The sequence below is a fragment of the Archocentrus centrarchus genome, chromosome 6, assembly GCF_007364275.1.
Source record: "Archocentrus centrarchus isolate MPI-CPG fArcCen1 chromosome 6, fArcCen1, whole genome shotgun sequence".
Taxonomy (NCBI): domain Eukaryota; kingdom Metazoa; phylum Chordata; class Actinopteri; order Cichliformes; family Cichlidae; genus Archocentrus; species Archocentrus centrarchus.
Genome location: NC_044351.1, coordinates 34,761,116 through 34,788,726, shown reverse-complemented (window position 1 = coordinate 34,788,726; position 27,611 = coordinate 34,761,116). Strand labels below are relative to the sequence as shown.

Here is a 27,611-nt window from a genome sequence, read left to right as displayed (position 1 = left end):
TGTGGGAAGAAGGAGGAGCACGAAGGGAAAACTCCCCACAGAAATCACCTTTTTGCTGTGAGGCAGCAGTGCAAACCGCTGCTCGGACAGATGTGCACAGCTGTGTTTACCACACTGCATTGTGTACTGTTAGAGCCACCTTTGCTTTCCTCCAAAAGAAAATGAATCTGTCAAACTAATTCAATGACACACAGGAGTGTAAATATGCACTGAGAGATGAATACACATGTTTTTAAGTAAAATATGAAAAATAATAACTTAGAGTTTTTGGTCCAACTTAGACTGAGCTACAAATAAATAAGTCTAAAATGTTGCCGTTTTAAATGATTCCTGGCTTGTTGGGATATTGCTGTGATTCTGCCATCATTCATGTTTACTGTTACTGTGTCCACAGAGTGCTGCTCTGGGCTATTTATGAATGAAATAAAAAAGTACATGACGCTGCTGCAGACGCGCTGTCTACCTTCCAGTCTCCTGTTATTTCCTCGAGCAGGCTGCTGTTTTAATTATGGCCTGGACTGCCGCTCCTGGTTGCTTGGAGACATGCGATTGACAGGAGCCACGTCTGTTCGTTGCCCCGCAGCAATAAGCTGATTGACACTCGCTCGTTTGACTGCGTACACGCACGTCTGAACGGGTCACCTTGTAAAAGCGTGTTCATGCATGGGGCTCATGTTTCTGAGCATAATGATGCTAAAATCATGTGGAGTTGTTAGAGGCTGATACGGCAGCCACGCAAAGTCATCAACCCGGCCCTCAAGGCCAGTGCGGTAAAAAATAATGTAAGGTTGGAGCCTGCAGCCAAATTTGGATTGAGTGACAGAGACAGAGAGAGGAGAGTGAAACTGTCTTAAGGAAGATGGGATCCAGAATGATGGAGTACCCTGATGGCCGATAACGGACGAGAGGAGAGAGGGCAAAAGGAGAAACGCTCCCATAATTCCTCCTTTTTTCTGCAGCTCCTGTCCTTCCTGTCACTCTTTATTTCGAGCAAATTACTCTCTGGCGTTCTCCCTCCGTCCCTCTCTCATCTGTGAGTCTGTCTGTCTGTTATCGCTGTGTAATCTCTCTGTAATTTCTTTTTTCCCTCTCCTACGTCTGTTCTCTCGAGTTTCTGAGACCCACAAAAATGGGCTGTGCTTATCTTGTTTCCCAGCATGCTCAGGGGTGTATTGTCAATCACCTGGGCCGACTGACTGCCACACATCAGCACAACACACACATCCACTGTTCAGATAGACTGAGAAACCTATAAAATGAAGCTGATTTTGTTATAAACCTGCTTTCAAATTTTAATTTTTAGCACCACATCATCTGCATACATTTGCAGTTTCTGGCAGAACTGTCTGAAGTGCTTCTTCCTGTCAGTCTGTTGATGGCCACTTCACACATTTAAAATTTGAGACAACTGTACATTTTAGCCCTGAAGCTACAATGTAGCATGCCTCTCTGTTGTGACGCAGTGCATTCAAGGGCAAGGTATCCTTTACTCCAGTGCTCCTGACCCATAAGGAGCCCTCGGCTTCACACCCAAACACATAATTACACATATTTAGGGTACTGAAACCTCGCTAAGTCTGTTTTAGTGCTTAAATCTAACCAAATGCATGAAATTCTTCTGAGTCATATCCTTTGATACCCCTCTAACTTCCTAATAAAGACTTTATCACTCTCTGAAACAGGGCTGTTATCTCTCAGTATCTAATATTGCTGTGGCTGGTGCGTCACCAGGTGCCAAAGGACACCTTGTACATATCTCTGTGTGAGAATGCATCGGGCAGCTCTGGCTTGTCATTTCTGGACTTCACAGACTTGTGACTGAACCCTTTCTTTCCACTGAAGGTGGCCTTTTACCAGCTTCACAGCAAGAAGGAGTTCACATGTTCTCTCTGTGCCAGACTGGGTTTCTCTATGGAGCGGCATGAAAAAAGAAGCTGTTGTCAGCTGGCTCTCTTCCTCCGGGGGTAGTCTTCTACTTCCCGGTCATATGTATCCTGACCCTTCCCCTCCTCCTACTCACACAACACATCACACACAAGAAGGGTCTTTTTGGGGGGGTGCCGCAGGTTCCGTAGCAAGTAGGGCCACTCACCTGCTGCTCGCTGCACTGCATGATGTCCCACCCCTCCTTTTTTAAAAATTTGTATTTTTTTTTAACAACATGTCATAGCACACATAGGACCTTGGGGGGCAGGTATGTCACACAGTGGTTAGTGGGTGGAGCTGCCGAGGTGGCTCCACTTATTTGTTCCCTGCTACCTGCTCATCAATTTTATTTACATCTTAGACATTGAGGGCCTTGGGGGGGGGGGGGGGGTGCTGTTGTTCAGTGCGCATGTTACATCTGCCCCCCCCCTCCAAATTTTAATAGCACTGTAGCTTTCATACAGTCATACACATTTCTCCCACTACATACACACAGATACACCTAACACATCACCCCAACCATTTTGAGTGGGAGGACGGGGTGGGCGGGTCTTCCCACACCCAGGTTTCGTACACCCTGTCGGGGGTGGGGACTTGCTAGTAGTTTGGGACTGGGTTGGGTGCTTCTCTGGGGCGCCGCTGGCTCGGTGCTGGTGTCCGCTTGCCCACACTTAATGTCCATGTATGGTCCGTGTGTATGAGCATGGGTGTGCGACCGGCATGTATGTGTGCGGTTGAGTATATGATGTGTGTGTGTGCGTGTGCGTGCGTGTACATGTGTGGACAGCTGGGCCTGGGTCTATGGCTTGTTGAGCCTTGGCCCCTGTGGGACACGGTTGCGGAGAGCAGGAGTTACTCCTGCCTACCGCTCCCCGCTGCTCCCCACTGATTGTCCCTGCCGCCCCTGAGATGTGGGTGCCTGGGGGTCCTGGGGTGCGTGGCCGGATGTCTTGGCATGGCTTCTGGCCCGCTCCCTTGGCGGCTGTGGCCTGGGGTGGCTCGGGCCTCTTTTGCGTGGGGGGGGGCTCTGCTGGGTGTCGGGCGATTCCTGGGCGCCTGGGGCCTCGGGGCTGCATTCTCGGCTAGTGCTGGGGGGGTCCGGCCTGCCGGGGGGGTGGGCTGCTCATTGCCTCTGGCGCTCTGGGCTCTTGCCCGTTGACCGTGGGGGCTCCGTCTGGGGTCTTCCTCCTCTGGGTTGTGTGCACGGTTGCCATTGGGATGTGTGGCCTCGAGTCTTCTGAGCCCTGGGTCTTTTCCTGCCTGCCTCTGGATCCCGAGGGGGTGGTCGCGGTTTCTTGCCCTCATTATAGGGTACGTTCCATGACAGAGGAACACATACACATTACTACAAACTACAGCAAGAGTGTGTGTGTGTGTGTGTGTATGTATGTGTATGTATATATATGTGAATGTGTACGTATGTGTAGCTTTTATCTTCTACCCCCCCCCCCCCCCCCCTTTTTTTTTCTTTATCTCTATTTCTTTCCCTGCCTGTCAGATCTGGCAAGAATAAATAAAATAAAAATACAATTAACAAGAATAGCCTATAGAAAACTAATAGAGCACTTCTTGTAAAAGCAAATATGTTTGGTACAGTAGTGCCTTCGGATTATCACTCCAACTGCGAAAACATGACATTCATTTTGAACTTTCTTCTTCAAACACTTAATTTCACAAAGAGCGTTTTGTTTATATGTTCATTATTATCAGGCTGTCCTAAAAGCTCCCTGAAAAGCCTTCAGCTGATCCAAAATGCTGCAGCTAGAGTACTGACAGGGACTAGAAAGAGAGAGCAGATTTCTCCCATGTTGGCTTCTCTTCATTGGCTCCCTGTTAAATCTAGAATAGAATTTAAAATTCTTCTTCTCACCTACAAGGTCTTGAATAATCAGGCCCCATCTTATCTCAAAGACCTCATAGTCCCATATCACCCCAACAGAGCACTTCTCTCTCAGACTGCTGGCTTACTTGTGGTTCCTAGGATACTTAAGAGTAGAATGGGAGGCAGAGCCTTCAGCTTTCAGGCCCCTCTTCTGTGGAACCAGCTCCCAGCTTGGATTCAGGAGACAGACACCCTCTCTATTTTTAAGATTAGGCTTAAAACTTTCCTTTATGATCAAGATTATAGTTAGGGCTGGATCAGGTGACCCTGAACCCTCCCTTAGTTATGCTGCTATAGGCCTAGGCTGCTGGGGGGTTCCCATAATGTTTCTTTTCATTCACCTCTTTTTACTTTGTTTATACTTCACTCCACTAATCATTAGTTATTATTAATCTCTGTCTCTCTCCCCCCTCAGCAGATGACCCCCCCTCCCTGAGCCTGGTTCTGATGGAGGTTTCTTCCTGTTAAAGGGAGTTTTTCGTTCCCACTGTCACCAAGTGCTGCTCATAGGGGGTCGTTTGGACTGTTGGGTTTTCTCTGTATTATTGGAGGGTCTTTACCTACAATACAAAGCTCCTTGAGGCGACTGGTTGTTGTGATGTGGCGCTATATGAATTGAATTGAATCTTATGTGATATCATAAAGGACAGGTCACTGCTGCAGCAGTGTGTGCCAACTGTAAAAGTAGTGGAAGATTATAAAGACACTAAATGAGTTGAGATAGGAGGAGTAAAACCAGGAATCAGGATCAAGACAACACCTGTGAGGATCACCACTGCAGCCACATCACAGGGATATACTGTGTGTACACATGCCATGTGTGTACAGGGGGACACATTGTCTAACATACAAATGCAATCCTTGATGTATTTGGAGATCTGGGGTATTAAAGAAAGAACCCAATCGATACAACCTTCCTTGTGAAAGTGGGGCAGGAGAACTCCCTGTTAACAAGAAGATACCACTGGCAGCCATCGACTCCCACAGGAGGCGAGCCTGAGTCGAGCAGTGAGGTCTCGCCCTACCTCAAACATCCAAACCAGATCATATAGATTTAGTTTGAGTAAGCTACACCTGTCAGTGAGGGGATTATAACAAAGGGTCACAATATAAATGCACCTTAAGGGGTTAATTTTAAGTGTAAATCTCAGTGTACTGAAATAGCATTTATTTTTTTACCCACCTGCCTGCAGTGTGCCCACATGGACAGTAAGGAGCAGGTGAGGGTTGTAGGTATCACGAGTCCACGTGAGCTGACCACCGGATCTTTGCTGGGTTTTGACTTTGCATGATGTTATTTTAATGCCTCACACTAAAAATAGCCCCTGGCACAGAGGGGGGGGGGGGCATGAACAGACGTGGAATGTCGGGGGGGGCACGAAGGGACAGACAGATAAGAAAAAGGTAAATGTGGCTCAGGTCACCAGAGGACACAAAGAGGGGAGAAAAGAGAGAGTTTAGTGCTGTGATTCAGAGCAGCTCCTGGAGGTCATCATAGGTGTGAAGGTGCTGGATGCCAAATATCCGTTTGCAAGGGTGCAAGTCAAGAGGGGAGCAGACAGGTGAGGAGAGATCGAATGATTGAGAGACTTGCAGCACTGACACATATCTCACGTCCTATTCCTCCGTATCTGCATCGCAGTTTAATGCTTTGTGTATTTCATTCATCGTGCATTTGTACCGGGAACGTTTATTTTCATATCAGAAATATTTAGATTTTCATTTCATTTTTACACCTTTTTCAACTGCATCTTATCTCCTTATTATGAGAAAAGGTTACGGTTGTTATCAGCTGTAGTTGGGAGGTCAGGGCAGATGGCACTGCCAGATTTAATATAATGAATTTGAGCTTTGCGTCATTATAATTTTTCTTTAACCTGATAACAGCCACCTGGAAACTTGATGAAATAAGTTCAGAGTTAGTTTGTCTTTGGTGGAAAGATATGAGTGTTTAAACTTTTTGCAGCATGGACATGCTACACATTTATGAGAACTGTTACATTGTGGTGGCCACATATATGCACATTTCACACCAGAATGCCCCAAGCTCTTATTGCGAAGAGAGAGACCGGAATAGATAGGGAAAAGGCGGGAGAGAGAGGCCTGGGATAAAAGGGCTTGACTCCTCCTTTTGAGGAGTTATATTTGGAGTTGAGTTTGTTGTGAGTTTTTTCCTAATAAAGCTGAGACTACATACCGGCTCGTGTCTCCTTCCACCGACTCCTACATTGGTGACCCCGACTAAAGAACATGTCTGCTGACGACAGCTCAGCGGCCGCCGTTTCCTCACCAGCCGCCGCCGTTTCTCCCGCTATTTTTGCGGCCACGGTCAAGCTCCCGGAGTTCTGGCAGCACGATCCAGAGCCTTGGTTCCAGCATGTGGAGGCCCAGTTTCACCTCCGCGGGATCACCTCAGACGACACCAAGTATTACCATGTCGTCGCGGCGCTGGACTCTGCTTCTACCCGCCGGCTGATGGGACTGCTCCGGGACCCGCCGCCTGCTAACAAGTATGGAGCGCTGAAGGAGAACCTGCTGCGGATTTATCAGCTTTCAGACGAAGAGCGGGCTGATCGCCTGTTGTCCCTGAATGGCTTGGGAGATGGTAAACCCTCCGAGCTGATGGAGCACATGCTGGCTCTGCTCGGCCCGGGCGACGCTTCGTTTCTCTTTACGCATCTGTTCCTGCGCCAGCTCCCCCCTCCCGTGCGCACCGCGCTAGCCAGCTCCGCTCTGATACGGGCCAAGGATTACCGCGGGCTAGCTGAAGAGGCAGACAAGATTTTGCTGGCATCCAGGCATTCCGGTGTGCATGCACTTTTACCGAGTGCGGCTCTACAAGGGACGGAGGCTAGAGAAGCTGGTGCTGTGGCCGCCGTCGCAGAGCGCCGGAGGAAGGAGAGCGTGCTCTGCTTCTATCATCGCCGGTTCGGAGTGAAGGCGAAGCGCTGCATTCCGCCGTGTACCTTCCAGCACCAGGGAAACGAGAGGGCCGGTGCTCACTAGCAGCTGTGTGCGCTGGCAGCTCGGACAAGCTGCTCTTCATTGAGGACACTGCTTCGGGACGCCGTCTGCTTGTGGACTCGGGTGCTCAGTGTAGCATCATGCCGGCTTCAGCTGCGGACGCCTTGGGACAATGTCACGGACCCCTGCTGGACGCGGCGAACGGTACCCCCATTCGCACATATGGAATGAGGTTGGTGACTGTGTGTTTCAAGGGACGCCAGTTTAACTGGGACTTTGTGATAGCGTCTGTGTCAGTACCTATACTCGGCGCTGATTTCTTGTGTGCTTTCAGGTTGTTGGTCGATGTAGCTAATAGGTGCTTGATAGATGCTGTGTCTTTTGATACCTACCCCTGTACACTTGGTAGTCCTGGCCCCCTGCCCCTCGCTAACATGCTTGCCACAGGTGATGAGTACCAGCGTTTGCTTGCCGAGTTTCCCACCCTCACGGTTCCCACCTTCTCTGCAGCCGTAGCTAAACATGGTGTGGAGCATTACATTACCACTGTGGGTCCGCCGGTTTTTGCGCGTGCACGCCGTCTCGATGCCGCGAAGTTAGCGATAGCCAGGGAGGAGTTTGCAAACATGGAGCGCCTTGGTATTGTGCGCCGCTCAAACAGCCCGTGGGCGTCCCCGTTGCACATGGTCCCTAAAGCTGACGGTGGGTGGCGCCCTTGTGGGGATTTTAGGCGCCTTAATAATGCGACGACTAATGACAGGTACCCGGTTCCCCACATTCAAGATTTTTCGGTTCATCTTGCGGGGGCAACTATTTTTTCAAAGGTGGATTTGGTGAGGGGATACCATCAGGTTCCTGTCCATCCGCGTGATGTGCCCAAGACCGCGGTTATCACTCCTTTTGGCCTTTTCGAGTTTTTGCGAATGCCCTTCGGTCTGAAGGGCGCGGCACAGACGTTTCAGCGCCTCATGGACTCCGTTTTGCGTGGTATGCCATTTTTGTTCGTCTATCTGGATGACATACTGGTGGCCAGCCCTTCCGCCGCGGAGCATTCAGTGCACCTCCGCCAGTTGTTTGAGCGTCTCAGTGAGCACGGTTTGATTGTGAATCCAGCTAAATGCCAGTTCGGTCTGCCGGCCATAGAGTTTTTGGGACACCTCGTTTCGCCCCAAGGGGCGTTTCCCCTGCCCGCTAAGGTGGAGGCGGTTTCTGCTTTTCCGCGCCCTTCCTCAGTGAAGCCCCTGCAGGAGTTTTTGGGGATGGTGAACTTTTATAACCGTTTCATCCCCCGGGCTGCTCACCTCATGCACCCTCTGTACAATGCACTTAAGGGCAAGAAAGGCAACCAAGAGATAGAGTGGACACCTGAGCGGGTGCAGGCATTTGACAGTGCCAAAGCTGCTCTTGCCAACGCTGCCCTGCTGGCCCACCCGTCTCCCGAGGCGCCTGTTGCCCTTACTACCGATGCCTCCGATTTTGCAGTCGGGGCCGTGTGCGAACAATGGGTGGGTGGTGCTTGGCAGCCCCTCGCCTTTTTTAGCAGGAAGCTTCGGGATGCGGAGAGAAAGTACAGTACGTTTGACAGGGAGCTCCTTGCCCTTTTTCTCGCGACGCGTCATTTCCGGTTCCTGCTTGAGGGCCGTGACTTTACCGCTTTTGTAGACCACAAACCTCTCACATTTGCCATGGCAAAGGTTTCAGAACCATGGACTGCACGGCAGCAACGGCAGCTTTCTGCTATTTCAGAGTTTACCACTGACATTCAGCACGTCGCCGGCAAGTGTAATCGGGTGGCTGACTGTCTGTCCAGGGCGCAGGTTAGTTCTGTGCATTTGGGAGTGGACTACTCTGCCATGGCTGCCGACCAACTTACGGATACGGAGATTCAGGCTTTTAAGGCGGCCGAGTCCAGTTTGCGTTTGGAAGATGTCTCATTTCAGGATAGTGGCGTAACCCTACTTTGCGACGTCTCATTGGGCAGGCCTCGCCCCTTGGTTCCTGCTTGCTGGCGTCGGCGGGTTTTTGAGGCAGTTCATTCTCTTTCGCACCCAGGAGTTAAAGCCTCAGTTAAGTTGGTAGGGGCCAAGTTTGTGTGGCCCGGCCTCCGGAAAGAGGTCAGGGCGTGGGCTTCCTCATGTGTTGCTTGTCAGCGCGCCAAAGTGCAACGACACACCAAATCCCCTCTGGAGCACTTTCCCATACCACAGAGAAGGTTCGAACATGTCCATGTAGACCTGGTAGGTCCATTTCCCCCTTCCCGGGGTTTCACCCATCTCCTGACAATGGTGGACAGGACGACTCGGTGGCCTGAAGCAGTTCCTTTGGCGTCAACCACCTCAGCAGATGTTGCGCGTGCGTTCGTCTCCTCCTGGATATCTCGGTTTGGCGTACCGCTTGACTTGACATCTGACAGGGGTCCTCAGTTCACGTCTGAGCTGTGGACTGCTGTGGCGGAGAACCTTGGCGTCAGACTCCATCGCACTACCGCGTACCACCCGCAGTCCAATGGCCTTTGCGAGAGGTTCCACCGTACCATGAAGGCTGCCTTACGGGCTGCGCTGGTGGACAGCAGCTGGGTTGACCGCCTTCCTTGGGTCCTGCTGGGCCTGCGTGCGACACCTAAGGAGGACCTGCAGTCTTCTTCAGCCGAGCTGGTCCTGGGCCAGCCTTTGAGGGTTCCAGGGGAATTCCTTCCTGGTGCATCTGCTTCGGGGGCTGACAAAAGGAGCGGGCCGGTTTTCCCGGGGAATGATAGGTTTTTGGCCCCAGTAGCGGCGCATCACTGCCTTCCACAGTCATATGTGCCAAAGGACCTGATGTCTGCCAAGTACATTTTTATCCGCCATGACGCGCACCGTTCTCCACTTCGACCTCCTTATGATGGTCCATTCCGTGTGCTAGAGGTGGGACCTAAGGATTTTTTGGTTGAGCTGGGAGGTCGTCAGGAGCGGGTTTCGGTGGATCGCCTTAAGCCTGCTCACATGTTTCCGGATGGTCCTATTGAGTTGGCCCAACCTCCGCGCCGCGGTCGTCCTCCCATTTCTATGCCTCACTCGGAGGACCTGCCCCCAGCTGCTGTTTTTTCCCCTGCGAGGGGGCAGTCTCGCCGTAGTCGGGGCTATGCCCCTCCCTCGTTTTCACCACCTGTGGTCGCCAAGCACAGCCGTAGTGGCCGCCTTGTTAAACCCCCTAGGAGATACTCTTGATGTGGTATTTTATTTTTGCTATGTTGAGTTAAAATGGTTGCTGTTTTTATTATTGTATTGTTTGCCATTCTGTGTGTTCAGGGGGGGCCTGTGTGGTGGCCACATATATGCACATTTCACACCAGAATGCCCCAAGCTCTTATTGCGAAGAGAGAGACCGGAATAGATAGGGAAAAGGCGGGAGAGAGAGGCCTAGGATAAAAGGGCTTGACTCCTCCTTTTGAGGAGTTATATTTGGAGTTGAGTTTGTTGTGAGTTTTTTCCTAATAAAGCTGAGACTACATACCGGCTCGTGTCTCCTTCCACCGACTCCTACAACATCTGCTAAACTTAAAGTTACTTTTTGCACATTTTTTTGCTTAAAATAGATTCAAACCGTACAAAATTAATTAAAACTGTCACCAGAATGTGGAGAAAAACATTTATGTCTAAGGACAGGCTGCACTTTTCTGTAATTCCAGTTTGTACCACAGGATGGTACAGTGAGCCAATGACGCCTTCGTTTTTTCTTCTTTTTTAAACAGCGTAACTCAAGAGGAACAAACTATCGTGTATATTGTGTTCTGGCAAAAAGCATGTGAGGCTAAAATAAATCAAAAGTTAAAAGAAAACCTCCTTAAAAACAGCGCCCTCTGGTGGTGAAAGCTTACATCTTGCAGAGAACTTCAACATAAATTATGAGCTCTCCATTCATTCTGTAATTTCCCCATTGTGGGATCAATCAATCAATCAAGTCTTTTAGCGCCTACTGTTATTGCAAACTGGATTTCTGGTCATGCGTTGGCACATGAGAAGATCGCAGCACAGTAATGTCACTGTAACATTATGAAAATGTTACCAATCAGATGAGCTGTGAGCGTCACTGTGAGTGCCTGACATGGTTAAAAGCCTCGCAGCTGCAGCTGAGATCAATACTGAGAGTTCTGGCTGAGGCAGGGCTGTGATGGGTTAGAGCACTGGCTTCATCCACATTAGGGTTTAATCCCGGGATCCGGGATTCCCGGGAAATGCGATCAGAACAATTTCCCGTTTCCCGGGAAACGTTAGACGGGAAACCGGGAAAAAAGTCGCGCGCGTCGATTTGACTTTCAGAAAGAAAAGAAAGCTTCAGATTGTTAAATTTAAGGAAATATTGAGAGAAGGGTTCGTTTAATGCGAAAAGCATTACTCTTCATTTCAGGCACGTTCAGCCTCCGTTTAAGGCTTCAGCCTTCATCTCAAGCGTTTTAATAGAGGTATTACACAGTTGTACTTTTTTCCTCTTTAATTTGTTGAAATCGTAGTCAATGTGTTTACCCTAAGGTATTTTGTATTATATAATTTCATATTATTATATATTGTTATATTGCATTATATAGCCTATAAAATATGCCTGCCCTGAACAATAAAGAAATATCTGTTTAACTTCGAGTGTTTCTTTTCCTCGTTTGCAGCCGCTTACTAACAATCATGAATTAGGATACGGGCCTAATGGGTGAAGAAATGATCATGAAATAGATTACTTTAACATATTTCGCTTTTAAAATGGAGTTGAGTAAAATGTATATTTTTTAGGCTATAATGATTGGCCAGTTTTTCAAAAGACGATTCACAGCGAACCTACTTTAACCCTCAGACACGGTGTTATAAATTTGCTGTTGCCAGAATGGCAATGACCAAGTCGTAGTGCATTACTCAAGGCCCTGTGTTATGCCATATTATAGTGTAGTACGGTAGTTAACTTTTCAATGACTATTACAGCGTTCCACTGGTGGAGATATAGCGCAACAGATGTCGCCACGACAGCGTGGCTGAGCCTTTATCAATGCTGTGGAGATGAACCGTATTATTTTGCACCAGCAGTTGTAAAATATCTTGGTATAATTCCATGTACAATGGAGGAATATTCGAATTATATTTGTTAAGGGAGTGTTGAGGAACGATACAACACCGCATAGCTCGAGCACTCGAATGTCGAGATGTAGGTTTTATTGCATTAATCAAGCCAACGTTGCCCCCTACTGGGCATAACAGGACATAGCTGGAAAGCTACCTCTACAATATCACAATAGGTTAAGGCCGACACAGGCTACAGAAGGCCTAATTAAAATAAAAAAATAAAGAAACTTTTTCCCGGGATTCCCGGGAAATGGCTCGTCATTTCCCGGGATTTGATTCATGTCATTTTCGGGAAAAATATTAAACCCTAATCCACATGACCTCATTTTTTAAAGCATTTCACAGGTGAAGCAAACACGATTGAACAACCTCTTAACTTGATTATCAGCTCGGGTCAGGTGTTGACTTTAAATTTAATACACTTTGCACTCGCTGTCAAACGGGCAGAAATGTGGCGCTTAAAGGACTTTTTGGCAGTTGATTAATTTCTGAGTTTTTCCTGGTTTGATTTGCAGGTTAATAAGAAACGAGGAAGAGGAGGACTGGGTCTGTATCATTATCACAGACAATGTAGATTTCCGCCATTTAATCCAGAGCTCTGACAGGGAGGTTATGGGGGGGTGGACGGATGTGAACAACAGACAGGAGAGAGATTTTTTTTTCAGAAAGAATGAAAGACGGGAGGGAGGGATGAGAGGAGCGGGGTTATGGGAGTTTGTTGAGGAACTAAGCTGATTTGCAGTCTGAGCAGATGCTCTGTCTCTTATTCCATCTCACAGTCTGCCCCCATCAAGGATCCTTCTTTTCATTTTACTGATAAAAACAGTATCTACTATCATTTTGGCACGTCCTCAAGCATCAAGGCAGTAATGTGAGACATTTCCACATGAATAATGTTAACGTGAAACTTTATCTAGGGTGAGGACGAGGTTGTGGGGTTGTGGCTAGTTTCTGAGACCTTACATGTGACTTTATTTCACAGTGGAAACACTTTTACAGTTCAGAGTTGGAGGATCATTCCTTATGATTTTGGAAACACCCTGATTTTACATCTGATGTCAGCTCAAAACTTCACTTTTGTCTTCTGCTTGTATTTTTTGACCCAAATACCTGCAAATGTAATGATACCATCCTGCTGGACTTTGGTTCTTTACTCATTTTATCGTCACACTTTGGCTCAAACATTTTCCATGTGGCTGTTAATCCTCTGAGGTCTGAGTCTCCACTGATCAGGTCATTGTTGCTTTTATTAAACTGTTAAAGTGTTGCAGAGAACTATTCTACTTAATATTCATCTTAATTGAACTGTTATATTATTTTGTTACTTTCTGTGTTTAATGTTTTGGGTGTAAAATGGATGAATGAGGTCCAGTTTAGCTTATCTGAGGTCAGCACACCTGAACCTGTGTGACAGTGTTTGAAGAAGGTACAAAGAAAATTACTTTTGGACTCAAATTTAATAATAAAAACGGTCCTTTGTATAAAAAGTTGAAGGATGATGATTCTATAAAATCGTTGTGTTGTTTTTAATTATTGTTTCATTTTACCGCACAAGTTCAACAACAGTACTTAAGCAGGCTGTGGCGGTCCGACCATGATCGATGGTTATCAGGGGCCAAAGCATGCCAAGCAAACATTTCCCACCCCCATTACACCAGCAGCTGCAGCCCGGACAGTTGACATAAGGCAGGGTGGGGCCACGGATTCATTCTGTTGATGCTAAATTGTGAGCCTAGGATCTGCAGCTTCAGCAGAAATGGAGATCCATCAGATCCGCCTGTGCTTTTGTTTTTCTCTGTCTTCACCTGTTCGGTCCTGGGGGCGGGGGGGCGGGGGGGGGGGGGGGGGTGATTTCTCTTCATGCTGACAGAAGCTCAGACCCCTGTTATGGAAATCCTTGCTAAGCTGCAGTCATTCACATGTTTGACGTTCCCTGAAGCTTCTGATGTGTGTGTAAACAGGCTGGAGTAGAAGTGCTCCCCACAGCGTTCAGTTTTTCACAGCATCAGTTTGTGGTTGAAGCGAGGATGGAGTGAAAGTGGACACACCCAAGCCTCTGCCTGCTTGGCTTTCTTAAATAAATTCATCACAAAACACCGGTGCACACACACCAGTCACGCTGTTAGGTAGCAGGGTCGGGCGAGTTGCTCCGGTATCTGTAGACATGTCCACAGTCTAAACTCAGTTTCTGACATGTTTGACTGATTAGATATTTGCTTGAGTGAGGAGTTGAAAAGGTTTCCCTAACAAAGTGGTCATTGTCCGTCCATCCGTCCATCCATCCATCCATCCACTTATCCAATTCAGTGTTGGGTGGGCTGGAGCCTATCCCAGCTGCCATATGTTGAGAGGCGGGGTACACCTGGACAGGTCACCGGTCATTGTATTTCACAATATTTGAGTGGCAGATTATATATATAATGTAACTGCAGTTTCTGGCACTCAGGTGGATACAGATACTGATACTGATACCTAAAAACAGCTGATGCCATTACAGATGTCTCTTTGTTTGTTTTTATGGTTATTTATTCCCTCATTTTGTGCTAGGGGCTATATAAAAATAGTCCATCATGTTTTCAATTCAATTTTATTTATATAGTTCCAAATCACAACAAACAGTCACCTCAAGGTGCTTTATATTGTAGGTAAAGACCCTATGACCCAAACGACCCCCTATGAGCAGCACTTGGTGACAGTGGGAAGGAAAAACTCCCTTTAACAGGAAGAAACCTCCATCAGAACCAGGCTCAGGGAGGGGGGGTCATCTGCTGAGGGGGGGGGGGGGGGGGCAGAGATTAATAATAACTAATAGTTAAATGCAGAGTGGGAGATAAACAGAGTAAATAAAGTGAATGAAAAGAAACACACTGTCTGTTGCTATACAAGTATAACTTTAATCGTGCACATTATTAACACTAGAGCCCAGATTTTAGGGCCAAACATCAGCTCAGCAGTTCTGACGTGTGGCCAATAAATCAGTGCATTCTTACTTTTGTGTATGAGAAAACAGCCCAGAGTTCCTTTAATGTTACACAGAAATATCTAAATGTGGTTTTCAGTGGATATGACCATGTGCTGTGGATGAAAGAATCGTTCTGCAGTGCTGGGTTATACTGTACATTAGCATGAAAGCAGAGTCTCAGCATTCATTAAGCAGACTGATTCATTTCCATGTGACAGAAAGAGACTCGAAGCTTCCGATTCATCTCGAAACTCCTTCCTGTGCTTGTTCACCGCTGCAGCATTAAACGCTACACTGTATCTACTGTGTGTGATGCACCAATCTGCTCTCTGCTGTGTCTGATATGCTCTGAAAGGTTTTTTGGTGCATACTGATTCGTCTTCTGCTGTGTGTGTTTGTGCGGCTGCCACCTCAGATGATGTGTTGGCGAGGGATGCCGGTGAGTGTGTGATCTGTCTAGAGGAACTGCAGCAAGGGGACACCATAGCCAGACTGCCGTGCCTCTGCATCTACCACAAAAGGTGACTGACACACACACACACACACACACACACACACACACACACACACACACACACACTCAGATTTGAATCACTGCCCATTATATAATTTTGCACTTCTTCTAATTAAATCCACTTACAGCATCTCAGTAAAGACGTTGCTTAAAGATGGACGGCCCTTGTGCCTTTGACTTAAAGGTTATTTGTATTATATCTTTGGATAATAGCATTTCTAAACACTGATATATCACTGTCACATTATCTGCATGGCTTGCATATACAAATGAAGAAGCCTGATGCAACTGCCCATTGAGCCCCAGAGCCTCGGGGGTCCCAAAGTCTCAGGTTCACTGAGTTTGTCTGCATGAATTTATCAGATTTTCTTTTTTCAAAATAAAGGTGCATGTATAGTAAATGACCCAGGATAAATACTCCATTCATCCATTTATTGGGGTCTGGGTCAGAGGAGCAGAGATGAGCCTTTCCATCCTGTTTTCTCTCCTTCTGCGTAAAACTCGTGTTTCTTTGTTTGCACCTCCCCAGGATGAAATCCTCTGTCCTCAATCTTGACCCTAATAATTTTAGGTTATATTGAGCTCATTTGTTAGAAAGTTTAGCCGAATGCCTGCGAGGTTCTGTGTGTGTTTAGTAAATGACTGTGAGGCTGCAGCCCACCATCAGCCTGTCATTAGACCCTAAAGCCCAAATTTACATGTTTGAATTGTTTTCTCATCTCTGAGAGTTCAAAACTTTTATGAGGGAGCTCAGCGTAACTTCCAGAAAACCACTGCTATTAATGACATCATGAAGTGAACTGCAGTTACATTTGTTTGTGCTCACACTCTGTGAGTGAGCCAGCAACAGCCAAATCTGAGATATACATGAGAACTGAGGTCAGTGAGTACAAAAACATTAAGGAAACACTTTTTTCACTTAATGATTTTGGTTTCCACCGACTGTTCTTGAGAAATTACACAGTGTGTGTGTCAACTTTCATCAAGATCCACAATGTGATTTTAGTGTTTTTGAGCCATATGCTTGGAGGCTCTGCTTCTTTCTCCCATTGTACAGAAACTGGCTGTAATTCCACTGCGTGCACAGCAGGGGGCATTTGTTAGTAAAAATGATTACACTTGCTTCTAGATATAAAAGCCCACACTTGATTTTATTTTTATAAACAGAGAATTGATTTAAGATTCGATAGACTCCCTTGATGGTGCCAACCAACAGATGTTAGCAGTTAGTTAAACGACAAACAGAAACTTCATGGATGCATAAGAGGATAAAAGATGGGCGGAGCTTCCAGATCTCAAGCTAAAGGAGAAGAGCTGTGATATCACAACAACAGTAACCTCAAGGCACTTTATATTGTTACCATACAATAATAACAGAAAAACAACAACAGTCCAAACGACCCCCTATGAGCAGCACTTGGTGACAGTGGGAAGGAAAAACTCCCTTTGAACAGGAAGAAACCTGCAGCAGAACCAGGCTCAGGGAGGAGGGGGGGGGGGGGGGGGGGGGGGGGTTATCTGCTGTGAGGGGGGGGGGGGGGGGCAGAGATTAATAATAACTAATGATTAAATACAGAGTGGAGTATAAACAGAGTAAAAAGAGGTGAATGAAAAGAAACACTTAGTGCATCATGGGAACCCCCCCAGCAGCCTAGGCCTATAGCAGCATAACTAAGGGAGGGTTCAGGGTCACCTGATCCAGCTCTAACTATAAGCTTGATCAAAAAGGAAAGTTGCAAAATAACTTTTTTTAAAATTTCTAATAATTTTGATGTTTGTAGCTCATGTACTTCTACTTTAATGTAGCATTTATACTTTATTGTGCTTTAAAGAAAAGCTGTCCTTCCCACCCACACAGATACTTATGGTGGAAACTTTTCCATAAACACAGCGAGAATGTTTCAGGTTAAACATAATGCCCATTAATGCTGCTCTCGTGTTTCCTCCTGGGCTTCATTTACAGTATAAGTTGCATGTTGTGTATGTACTGCTGATGTGGGAGTACATGGAGGCCTTCCAACATGCCTACGTGTTACTTTAGCAACAACCCTCTGTAGTATTGAATCCATCTTAGACTGCAGTATAATTCACTTGCTTTCTTATGAGCCTGCAACACTTAATCACATTTCTATTTTTATCAGCTGCATATATCAAGTAATTGCACCAAGTTCGCTGTGTGTTTGCAGCTGTGTTCAGAAATCATGCCTTCTGTTTCTCCTGCAGCTGTATAGACTCGTGGTTTGAGATCAATCGGTCCTGCCCTGAACACCCCTCTGACTGACCGACCACCGGGCCCACTCTGGATACTGTTCAAGGTGAGAAACACACTCAGAGGGCAAAATATTACAGAAGAAAGGCTGGTGCTGTCTCTGTACTCCGTCCAGTACCACGTAAACAGGGTACACACTGAAAATGGGAAGTAGTACCAAAATCTTTATGCATGACATGAGTTAAATCTCTTTCTGTCTCTCAGCCACGCTTTCTTCTCTGTCTACAGGACACCTCGTGGTCCTGCCAGGGATATCTGGACACAGACACAACCAAATCTGGTGAAACAATCAAAGTGATCCACACTTATTATCCATCATCCTACCAAGATAATTATTCCTCGTGAACTGAACCAAAAAAGAAAAAATCTAACTGTCGAACCATCGTACGTTAAAGGGCCCCTCTCAAGCCCTCCATTTTACATCTGCTGATGATACTGCTGAGAGCCCCGACCCTTCCTTGCATCCTTCACACCTCTTCAAGCTAACAGAGTCCCTTAAAAGGCTTCGTTGGCCTCAGCTCCCGCTCCACCTCAGCCGCGGCCGGCTGCTTCCCTGACACACTCAGGTCCTTGCAGGCCTCGCATCACATCTTTGGATTCAGGCTTGTCCGTCACTTGTGTCCAGCCCTCCCATGGCCTTAACTCAGAAGAGGAGGGGAAGCAGAGCAGGGGAGGAAGAAGGAAGGGACCCACAGTCAGATGGGAGGAGGAGGAGGAGGAGGAAACCGGCAAATGGATGATTGTTGAGCAGCAGGAGCTCGCTATGAGAAACAGACTTGTACATTATTCGGTGGGCCTCTTAACTCACACAACAGGACTCCAACTTGGTGAAGTCCTATCATAACAGACTGGCTCCTTTCTCATAGTTCCTGCCTCAGTTCTGCACTCTTCCTCACAATATGACTCTAAATAATTAATTTAAAGTCTCCGCAGTGCTATTTAGACGTGGTTCGCGCATACCTGGGCACGCAGAAGGGGTAAAAAATATCAAACAAACTGGGATGCCAGCTTGTCCTGTACGTATGGATTGGTAAGAGGGACTGGGGGGTGCGGGAGAGGAGCAGTCTGAGCATGCTCAGTTCTGAAGGGGAGGCCGGAAGGGGCCAGCGATGTAGTTTACGCTCCTGCTGTGTAATATGTCTGTTTGGGATGCTTCACCTGGTATGTGTATGTACACTGTGTGTGTGTGGGTGTGTGCGTGCGTGCGTGTGTGTGTGTGTGTAGAGGGCTGACTGAGACAGTGCCGTGCGTGTATTGAAATGTTTACAGTGTAGATGTCCATGTTTCCTGTGTGTGCGACTGGCAGTCCTCCCTTTACTTTGCTGATGTTTACAGCTACAGAAACGTGACATATTGTAAATTTCACTTGTAACCTCTCTCAGTTCTTTCTTTTAAGATCTGCCAGATTTTTCATGTGATCATGATTAGTCATTTTCTTGCGAGAGCCTCGAGTGAGAGCCGGTGTGAATGAGCGTCTCTGTGCATACGACTGTTTGCATGGAAGGATTCCTGAACAGGCCCGCTGGGCACAGCACTGAGGCCCCCGAGGAGTCAGAAGGCCGGAGTCTGTCTTTGTCCTGTTAATAAATCAAACTGACACAAGGAGACTAAAAACAATAACAAACAGAAGCTAAATTATCATGTTCAAACCACAAAGAGACTCAGAATGACTCAAAATAGCTGCAATGACACTCAAAATGATTCAAAAATGACTCAAAAGATTGAAACAGGCTCCAAATGTCTCACAAGAGACTAAAAAAGACTGCAAAGAGATTCTAAATGACTCAAAACTGCTGCAAGCACATTTAGAATAAATTATAACTACAGAAAAGACTCAAAGTGACTTAAAACAGCAGCGAAGAGATTCATGATGCCTCAAAAACAAATGAAAGTCAGAATTACTAAAACAACAACTGAGACACGCAGAATGACTTAAAATGACACAAAGAAACAATTTTAATGAGATTTAAAAACAAGCAGAAAGAGAAATTGAGGAAAATGAGCAGGAACAAAGATACTAGAAACTCATGCAAGTCATTTTAAGTCAGTTGTTTCTTTGTCTTAAGGTGACTTCCATCTACGTGGGGGCCTCTCACACGTCTGTGCCCGGGGACCTGCTGGCTCAGAATCCACCCGTGGCTGTTTGTGCATGTGTGCTTGTGATTGAAAAGGCGCCTCTTGGTCTTTGCAACGGTCGGTTCCCCACATCGTATTTCTGCTAGAGCAGGTCTGGCTGTCTGCGACTGGAGACGTGAGCCACTCAGACCCTTAAAAGGACTCTGTAGTCCCACTGTGGAGCCACTCAACGGGGCTTATTTATTCATTTGTTCATATTTAACAATATTTGTTTAATATTCCAGTCATGTGGGGTGTTACTCACTCTTCAGAATGCCAAGAGCTGATGTGTGAAGACTACTACGACTCAACATACAAACTGCATTTACAAAGCTACTGTAAACAAATGGTGGAATAAATTGTTCTAGATGACAGACTGTTTTCAGCTTCCATTCTGTGACCCAGATACAACTTACACAGCAGAAGTGGGTGTTATGGGACACGGTGTTGTTGCAGGGGTCCCAGCACCCCCCCAGGATTGAATGTGAGGTAATATACTTTCAACCTGTGTCACTTGGTCATTTACAACATTTCCCAGAATCCTCTCTGAGAGGTCCCAGAGTGAAAGCATCAAACAGACAATGAGTGTGAGGTAAGCCCTGCCCTCGGAGGTCTGTGAGCCAATGGGAGAGGAGTGATAAAGACTGCAGATTAAATATAATGAGAAAGAAAAGGTAAGTAACAAAAACAACTGAAGTCAAATCCTAAACCTAACTCTGTGTTATAAATGCAAACAGCAGCTGATGGAAACCTTCTACATAATTCATATTTGTTTATTGCTGACTTATTCTGATAGCACAGGATTAGCACTAAAGGCTAGTTTTACTCTGACCCCTGCAGGGCTAATAAACCAGAGCTGAAGGCACTGAGTGTTTCTTTTCATTCACCTCTTTTTACTGTTTATACTCCACTCTGCATTTAATCATTAGTTATTATTAATCTCTGGCCCCCCCTCAGCAGATGACCCCCCTCCCTGAGCCTGGTTCTGCTGGAGGTTTCTTCCTGTTAAAGGGAGTTTTTCCTTCCCACTGTCACCAAGTGCTGCTCATAGGGGGTCGTTTTGATTGGTCTTTACATTACACTATAAAGCACCTTGAGGCAACTGTTTGTTAGTTAAATAAAACTGAACTGAAAGCCAGAAAGTGAAACCCAGTGAAAGCAGATTAAAAGAAGTAAGCCGCCAGAGCCTGTGTGAGTTTTGAATCAGTTGGATGGATCGATAAAGACGCAACAAGAAACCAACAAGAAAAATCACAGAAACACAAATGTATGCAAAAACACTTCTCGGGGAATATCAGAGTGTGTGAGCACTGGACTGGACACATGACCCACATTTAAATGCAGATGCACAAACAGACATGCTGAACTCCCAAAGCTGGTAACAAATTGTGTTTAAATGTTTATGTTCTTTCTTTGCTAGGCCTAATATACTTTTCAAATGTGTAAATTATTTCTGGGTGCATCTTAAATGAAGTCGCGGTGAAATATTGATGGTTCTCCAATTAGCAGCATGGCTCTCAACAAGTGACTCTACCGCGGACATGCACCAGTGTGTGCTGTATGAAGACATACTGAGTATGCAGTGCATAGTGCAGGATTTCAGCAGATGACTTCATAGAAACACAAAAGGCTGCAAAGACACACAAGGCCAAAAACAACAGTGAACACTGATCTGAAAAGAGCAAGACACACAACATGAACACAAGTACACACACAGCAGTTAATAGAAAGAAAAGCCCGTCTCAGCTGTCTTCATCGGTTTCTGTGACGCTCTGTCGTGCTGACTCTTCATTGGTGTTCATGCTGCTTTGACACATGATGGAACAAACACAGTATTTGTGTGATATTATTTTAAACATGAGATCTGACAGAGCACCAGATTTTCTTTTCTTGTCAGTGTTTTAATATTTTGACAGTTATATTGATAATTTAAGAAGGTAACTTCCTATATGTAGCCATGGAAACACATCCACATGCACGTTAGCAAACTTGTATCATGTATCAAAATGTAGCAGGCAGATGTTTCACTGTAGCCTAAGAGCTGTGACACTGTAACAGCTCACCTGTCTGTTACAGTTCTCTCTTTGGAGGCGCTCGCGGAGGGATCCTGATCCTGCTGCTGGGCGACGCTCATGAGAAACACTTCTAGAAACAACGTGAAGCAACAGACATTAAGGGTTCTGTCAAAACCAGGATTCTAGTAATTCTGGTGAAAGTCTTTAATCACACGTTCTGTCTTCATCACCGTAAAGACTACCTTAAAGTTATGTTTCAGTCTGTTTCATTGTAGAGCAAATGAGCTACAACCCAACAAACGTTGGACTTTGGTTTGTGCGCGCCTCCGGCAATAAAAAGTATGTGAACCGTGTCTTTTGCACTCTCCGTTATATTGAAGGTGTCGATGCTGAAAAACAAGAACAAATAAATAAATAAAATACATTCATGTATTCATACATACATATTCAAACTTTGTCCTGTGAGCAGAAAATAAATGAGTATCTTTGAATCCTCTGTGAGATTATTTTGAGTTAGACTAAATTATTTCATAGATACAGTCCATAAAAGGACCACCTGTAGATGCAAAACATCTTAGAAAGAGACATAAACAGGCCACAAAAACAGAGGGGTCCGAAGAGTCAGGGGGGCCCTGGGCCCCAGCCTTTGTGGTAGGCGACAGCCAACATTACAAAGAGCTGAGAGACGACAGCAAAGAGATTCAAAGCAACTACAATGACATGAAAAAACTTCTACAATGAGAACCTGGCCACAAAGAAACTCAAAATGATTACAGATGCTGCTTTTGGCTTGCACTGCTGTTTCCCAATGCTGCTGCTGCAGGAGAAGATCAGCAATTCAATGTCAACCATACGCGTATCGATTAGACCTGAGAAGGCCCCTGTCCGCCTGTCTGTCTGTCCACCTGTCTGTCTGTCTGTCTGTCTGTCTGTCCACCTGTCTGTCTGTCTGTCTGTCCGCCTGTCTGTCTGTCCACCTGTCTGTCTGTCTGTCTGTCTGTCTGTCTGTCCACCTGTCTGTCTGTCTGTCTGTCTGTCTGTCCGCCTGTCTGTCTGTCCACCTGTCTGTCTGTCTGTCTGTCTGTCTGTCTGCCTGTCTGTCTGTCTGTCTGTCTGTCCGCCTGTCTGTCTGTCTGTCCGCCTGTCTGTCTGTCTGTCTGTCTGTCTGTCTGTCCACCTGTCTGTCTGTCTGTCTGTCTGTCTGTCCACCTGTCTGTCTGTCTGTCTGTCCGCCTGTCTGTCTGTCTGTCTGTCTGTCTGTCTGCCTGTCTGTCTGCCTGTCTGTCTGTCCGCCTGTCTGTCTGTCTGTCTGTCTGCCTGTCTGTCTGTCCACCTGTCTGTCTGTCTGTCTGTCTGTCCACCTGTCTGCCTGTCTGTCTGTCCGCCTGTCTGTCTGTCTGTCTGTCTGTCTGTCCGCCTGTCTGTCTGTCCACCTGTCTGTCTGTCTGTCTGTCTGTCTGTCCACCTGTCTGCCTGTCTGTCTGTCCACCTGTCTGTCTGTCTGTCTGTCTGTCTGTCTGTCTGTCCGCCTGTCTGTCTGTCTGTCTGTCTGTCTGTCTGTCTGCAGATGTTTTGTTATCTAATGTGTTTTGTTTGAGGTGAAAATTGAGGAATTCAGCAAATATTGTTTTAAGTATGTTTATGGGCAAAATTGGCATCTGGCTTCTACGTCCACTTCAAGCTTTTTAGTCAGCATATCATTCATTCTAATGCCCGACTTAACTATAAAGATGATGGGCGGTTAAGGTTTCTCCCGTTGCTTTTGCCACTTTCTTTCATTGCTCACTTTTTCATCAGCAGCAGGTGAGATGCTGCTAACAGTGAGCTGAACCTCATCCAGCCCACAACCATTTAATGAGCCCCTAAACTGCACTGACTATATAAATAACTACGGTACAATTTTATCTGCCCAAGAAAAAATGTGGATCTGAATGGAAGTCTGTCAAGATGTTTTCTCGAAGCCGTTTCTGAACAAGTCGACAACATCACAGGGTTGTAAATAACACTAATAACTGCTTCAAGGGACTCTGAGTGTCATAACCTAGGGGGAGGGTCTGCGTGTGTGTGTGTCTGTTTACATGTGTGTTTGTCCTGCGGGCCACAGCGGAGGTTCCGGTGTCTCCGCCTCCCTAGGGCGGAGATCACCACACCTGCTACGGATCAAGCCATCAGGCAGGGTCTTTTTAAGCTGCCAGCAGACCATCACTCTTCGCTGGATCATTGACTACTTCTCAGTTAGTACCGGCTCTCTGGTGTGACTCTCGCTTTCGTGGATGTATATTACTTACCTGCTCTTCGTGTTCGCTCCTTTTTCAGATCCCCGTGTCAGTTCCTGCTCGTCCTTTCGGAAACCCCGGCTTTTCGTCAACCCGCCGCTCCACGCCGTACCACAGCTGGCCCCTCACCACCTGGGAATTCCTTCAGCCTCTCGACCCGCTTCAGCCGCCTCCCCCCTCGCCTTCCTGGACCCCCTTGTCTTTGCACCTTTATCAATCACTGTAAATAAACTTGCACCTTGCTTTCATCAGCCACCGCTTGTGTGTCCTCTTCCTCCTCGAGTCCTGACAGAATGATCCAGCCAAAACCGGACACCGCGGACGCTGATCCGGTTCATCGGGCCCTGGCTATTCAAGAGGAAACCCTCCAGCGTCACGACCATATGCTCCGTCTGGTTTCCAGTCAGCTGGGCGCAGCCACCCAACAGCTCGCCGATCTCCGAGGTATGTTGGAATCCACCATGTCATCCGCTACGCCCCGTCACCAGGATTTATCCCCTCCGCCGACAGATCCGCCGGCTGGTTTGGCTTCCGCGACCGAGCCCGCCGTAGCGTTGGAGAAAGCCCTGCCCATCCCGGAGGTGTTCCGCGGTGAGTTAGGGAAATGTGGAGGTTTCCTCACCCAATGTTCCCTCGTTTTCCGGCAACAGAGAAATGCCTACGCTTCTGATTGTGCAAAGATTGGTTTTATGGTCAATCTGTTCCGCGGTAGAGCATTAGAGTGGGGGCACGCTGTGTTACGGGGAAACCCCGATCTGTCTTTCCCTGCGTTCTTGTCTCGATTTAAGGAGGTGTTTGATAAAGGCACCAGCCCCGAATCCGCATCCCAGAAGTTGCTCAGCCTGCGGCAGGGACAACAGAGCATGGCGGATTTCTCCGTGGATTTCCGGATCCTCGCGGAGGAGGCCGGCTGGGAGGAAAAGGCGCTCAGGGGAGTATTCCTGAACAATATTAATGATGATCTCAAGTATGAACTTGCCACTAGGGATTTGCCTCAGTCCTTGGAGGCCGTGATTTCATTGTGTATCCATGTAGATGACCGCCTGAGAGCACGACGGACTCCGAGGAACTACAACTCCCAGCATGCCCCTCGCCGGGCGGTTTCCGCGGACCGGAGGAGCCTCCTAGCGGACGACAGCTCGGCTACGGCGCCCCCTTGCGGCGCGGAGGAGCAACCCATGCAACTCGGCCGCGCACGGCTGTCTCTCTCTGAGCGACGACGGAGATGGGAGGCGGGGGAGTGCATCTACTGTGGCAAAAAGGGCCACTACATCGCGTCATGCCCTGTTTGCCCAAAAGACCGCGCCCGTCAGTAATGGTGGGGATACTGGCGGGTCAAGCTAACGCATGCTCCTCCCTGCCCAGATTCACGCTTCAGACAAGGATAAATCTTCCATCAGGCAGTCACACAGTCTTGGCACTCCTCGATTCCGGAGCTGAGAAAAATCTCATGGACCGTGCCCTCGCCCAGCAGTGGGGTGTTCCATCCACAGCGCTACCCACGCCTCTCCTGGTCTCCGCTCTGGACGGCGCCAAGCTTTCTGAAATCACTCACAAGACCCAACCGCTTTCTGTGACTCTGTCGGGTAATCACTCTGAACGGCTCTCCTTTTACCTGTTTGACTCTGCACAGACGCCCATCGTCCTCGGCTTTCCCTGGTTGCAACTGCACAATCCACAGATTAACTGGGCGAATCGCAGCATCTCGGGTTGGAGTGAGCGGTGCCACCAGCGCTGCCTCAGATCCGCAACTCCCTCTCTCCCTCGGTCCACCGATTTGGGGGAGGGGACCCCACCTGACCTGTCCGGCGTCCCCTCGATCTATCACGACCTCGCTGAAGTATTCAATAAGGACCGGGCTGTTTCCCTGCCTCCCCACCGGCCTTACGCCTGCGCCATCGACCTCATCCCGGGGGCGCCCTACCCCTCCAGCCGCCTCTACAGCATCTCTCCGCAGGAACGGGATGCCATGGAAAAATATATCACCGAAGCTCGGGCGTCCGGTCTGATTCGACCCTCCACCTCTCCCATGGGCGCAGGGTTTTTCTTCGTGGCCAAGAAGGACAAGACCCTCCGGCCCTGTATTGACTACCGCGGTCTGAACGAAATCACTGTGCGCAACAAATATCCTTTGCCACTTCTCACCTCTGCCTTTGAGCTCCTGCAGGGGGCAGCCATCTTCACCAAACTGGATCTCCGGAACGCTTACCATCTCGTCCGGATCCGGCAGGGAGACGAGTGGAAGACTGCCTTCAACACTCACCTCGGCCACTTCGAGTATCTTGTCATGCCCTTCGGCCTAACCAACGCGCCAGCTGTGTTCCAGGCCCTCGTAAACGACATACTCCGGGACTTCATCAATCATTTTGTGTTTGTCTATCTCGATGATATTTTGATCTTCTCATCCTCATTACAGGAGCATCAGGGACATGTGCGGCAGGTGTTGCAGCGGTTACTGGAGAATCGTCTGTTCGTGAAGGGGGAGAAGTGCGAGTTTCATGTGGAGTCCACGGCGTTCTTGGGATACATTATTGGTAAAGGGCAGATCAAGGCGGACCCAGTTAAGGTACAAGCGGTCCTGGATTGGCCCGAGCCAGCGGATCGGAAACAGCTGCAGCGTTTTCTGGGCTTCGCCAATTTCTACCGCCGCTTCATTAAAGATTACAGCTCCATCACCCATGCTCTGACCTCTCTCACCTCTCCCAAGATTCCTTTCAGATGGACCCCCGCCGCTGCAGAGGCTTTCGCGCTCCTGAAGGGTCGGTTTGCCTCCGCACCCATCCTCATCCAACCTGACCTATCCAACTCATTCGTCGTGGAGGTGGACGCGTCCGACGTGGGGGTAGGGGCAGTGTTGTCCCAACAGTCCATGGGTAGCCTCCGACCCTGCGCCTTCTTCTCTCGCCGCCTCTCCCCGGCAGAACGGAATTACGACGTAGGGGACCGGGAGCTGCTGGCCATCAAACTAGCCTTGGAGGAATGGCGGCACTGGCTGGAGGGCGCGACGCATCCCTTCTTGGTCTGGACTGATCACAAGAACCTGGCCTATCTGCGAACCGCCAGACGTTTGAAACCCCGGCAGGCCAGGTGGGCCTTGTTTTTTACCCGATTTAACTTTACTATCTCTTATAGACCTGGGTCACGGAATGTCAAGCCCGACGCTCTGTCCCGACAGTTCAGCTCCACGGATTCCTCCTCGCAGCCAGAGTTTGTCTTGCCTCCCTCTTGCGTCATTGGAGCCATCACCTGGGAGATCGAATCCGCCATTCAGGCAGCTCTACGGACTGAACCAGATCCTGGGACGGGACCCCCCAACCGCCTTTATGTTCCCTCTCGAGTGCGAAGCCGCGTACTGCAATGGGGACACGCAGCCAAATTCACGTGCCATCCCGGGGCCAATCGCACTGTGGCCTTCCTCCAGCGTTATTTCTGGTGGCCTACATTGATTAAGGATACCCGTGAGTACGTGGCAGCATGCAGCATTTGTGCACAAAATAAACCTTCTCTGTCACCTCCATCAGGTCTCCTCCGGCCCTTACCCACCCCTAAGCGACCGTGGTCTCACATAGCTCTGGACTTCGTCACAGGACTTCCTCCCTCTGAA

At 47.9% G+C, this 27,611-nt stretch overlaps 1 protein-coding gene across 1 annotated transcript in view; it reads left to right on the top strand.

The window, feature by feature from the left end:
• znrf1 (zinc and ring finger 1) overlaps nt 1–20,063 on the top strand; it is a 65,035-nt gene extending 44,972 nt beyond the window's left edge. Inside the window, exons 3-5 of the mRNA XM_030732344.1 lie at nt 15,234–15,339; nt 17,556–17,647; nt 17,830–20,063. Of these exons, the coding sequence (XP_030588204.1) occupies nt 15,234–15,339; nt 17,556–17,613 (164 nt within the window). The 3' untranslated portion in view covers nt 17,614–17,647; nt 17,830–20,063. The remainder of the gene's footprint in view (nt 1–15,233; nt 15,340–17,555; nt 17,648–17,829) is intronic.
• The last annotated feature ends 7,548 nt before the right edge of the window (nt 20,064–27,611 follow it).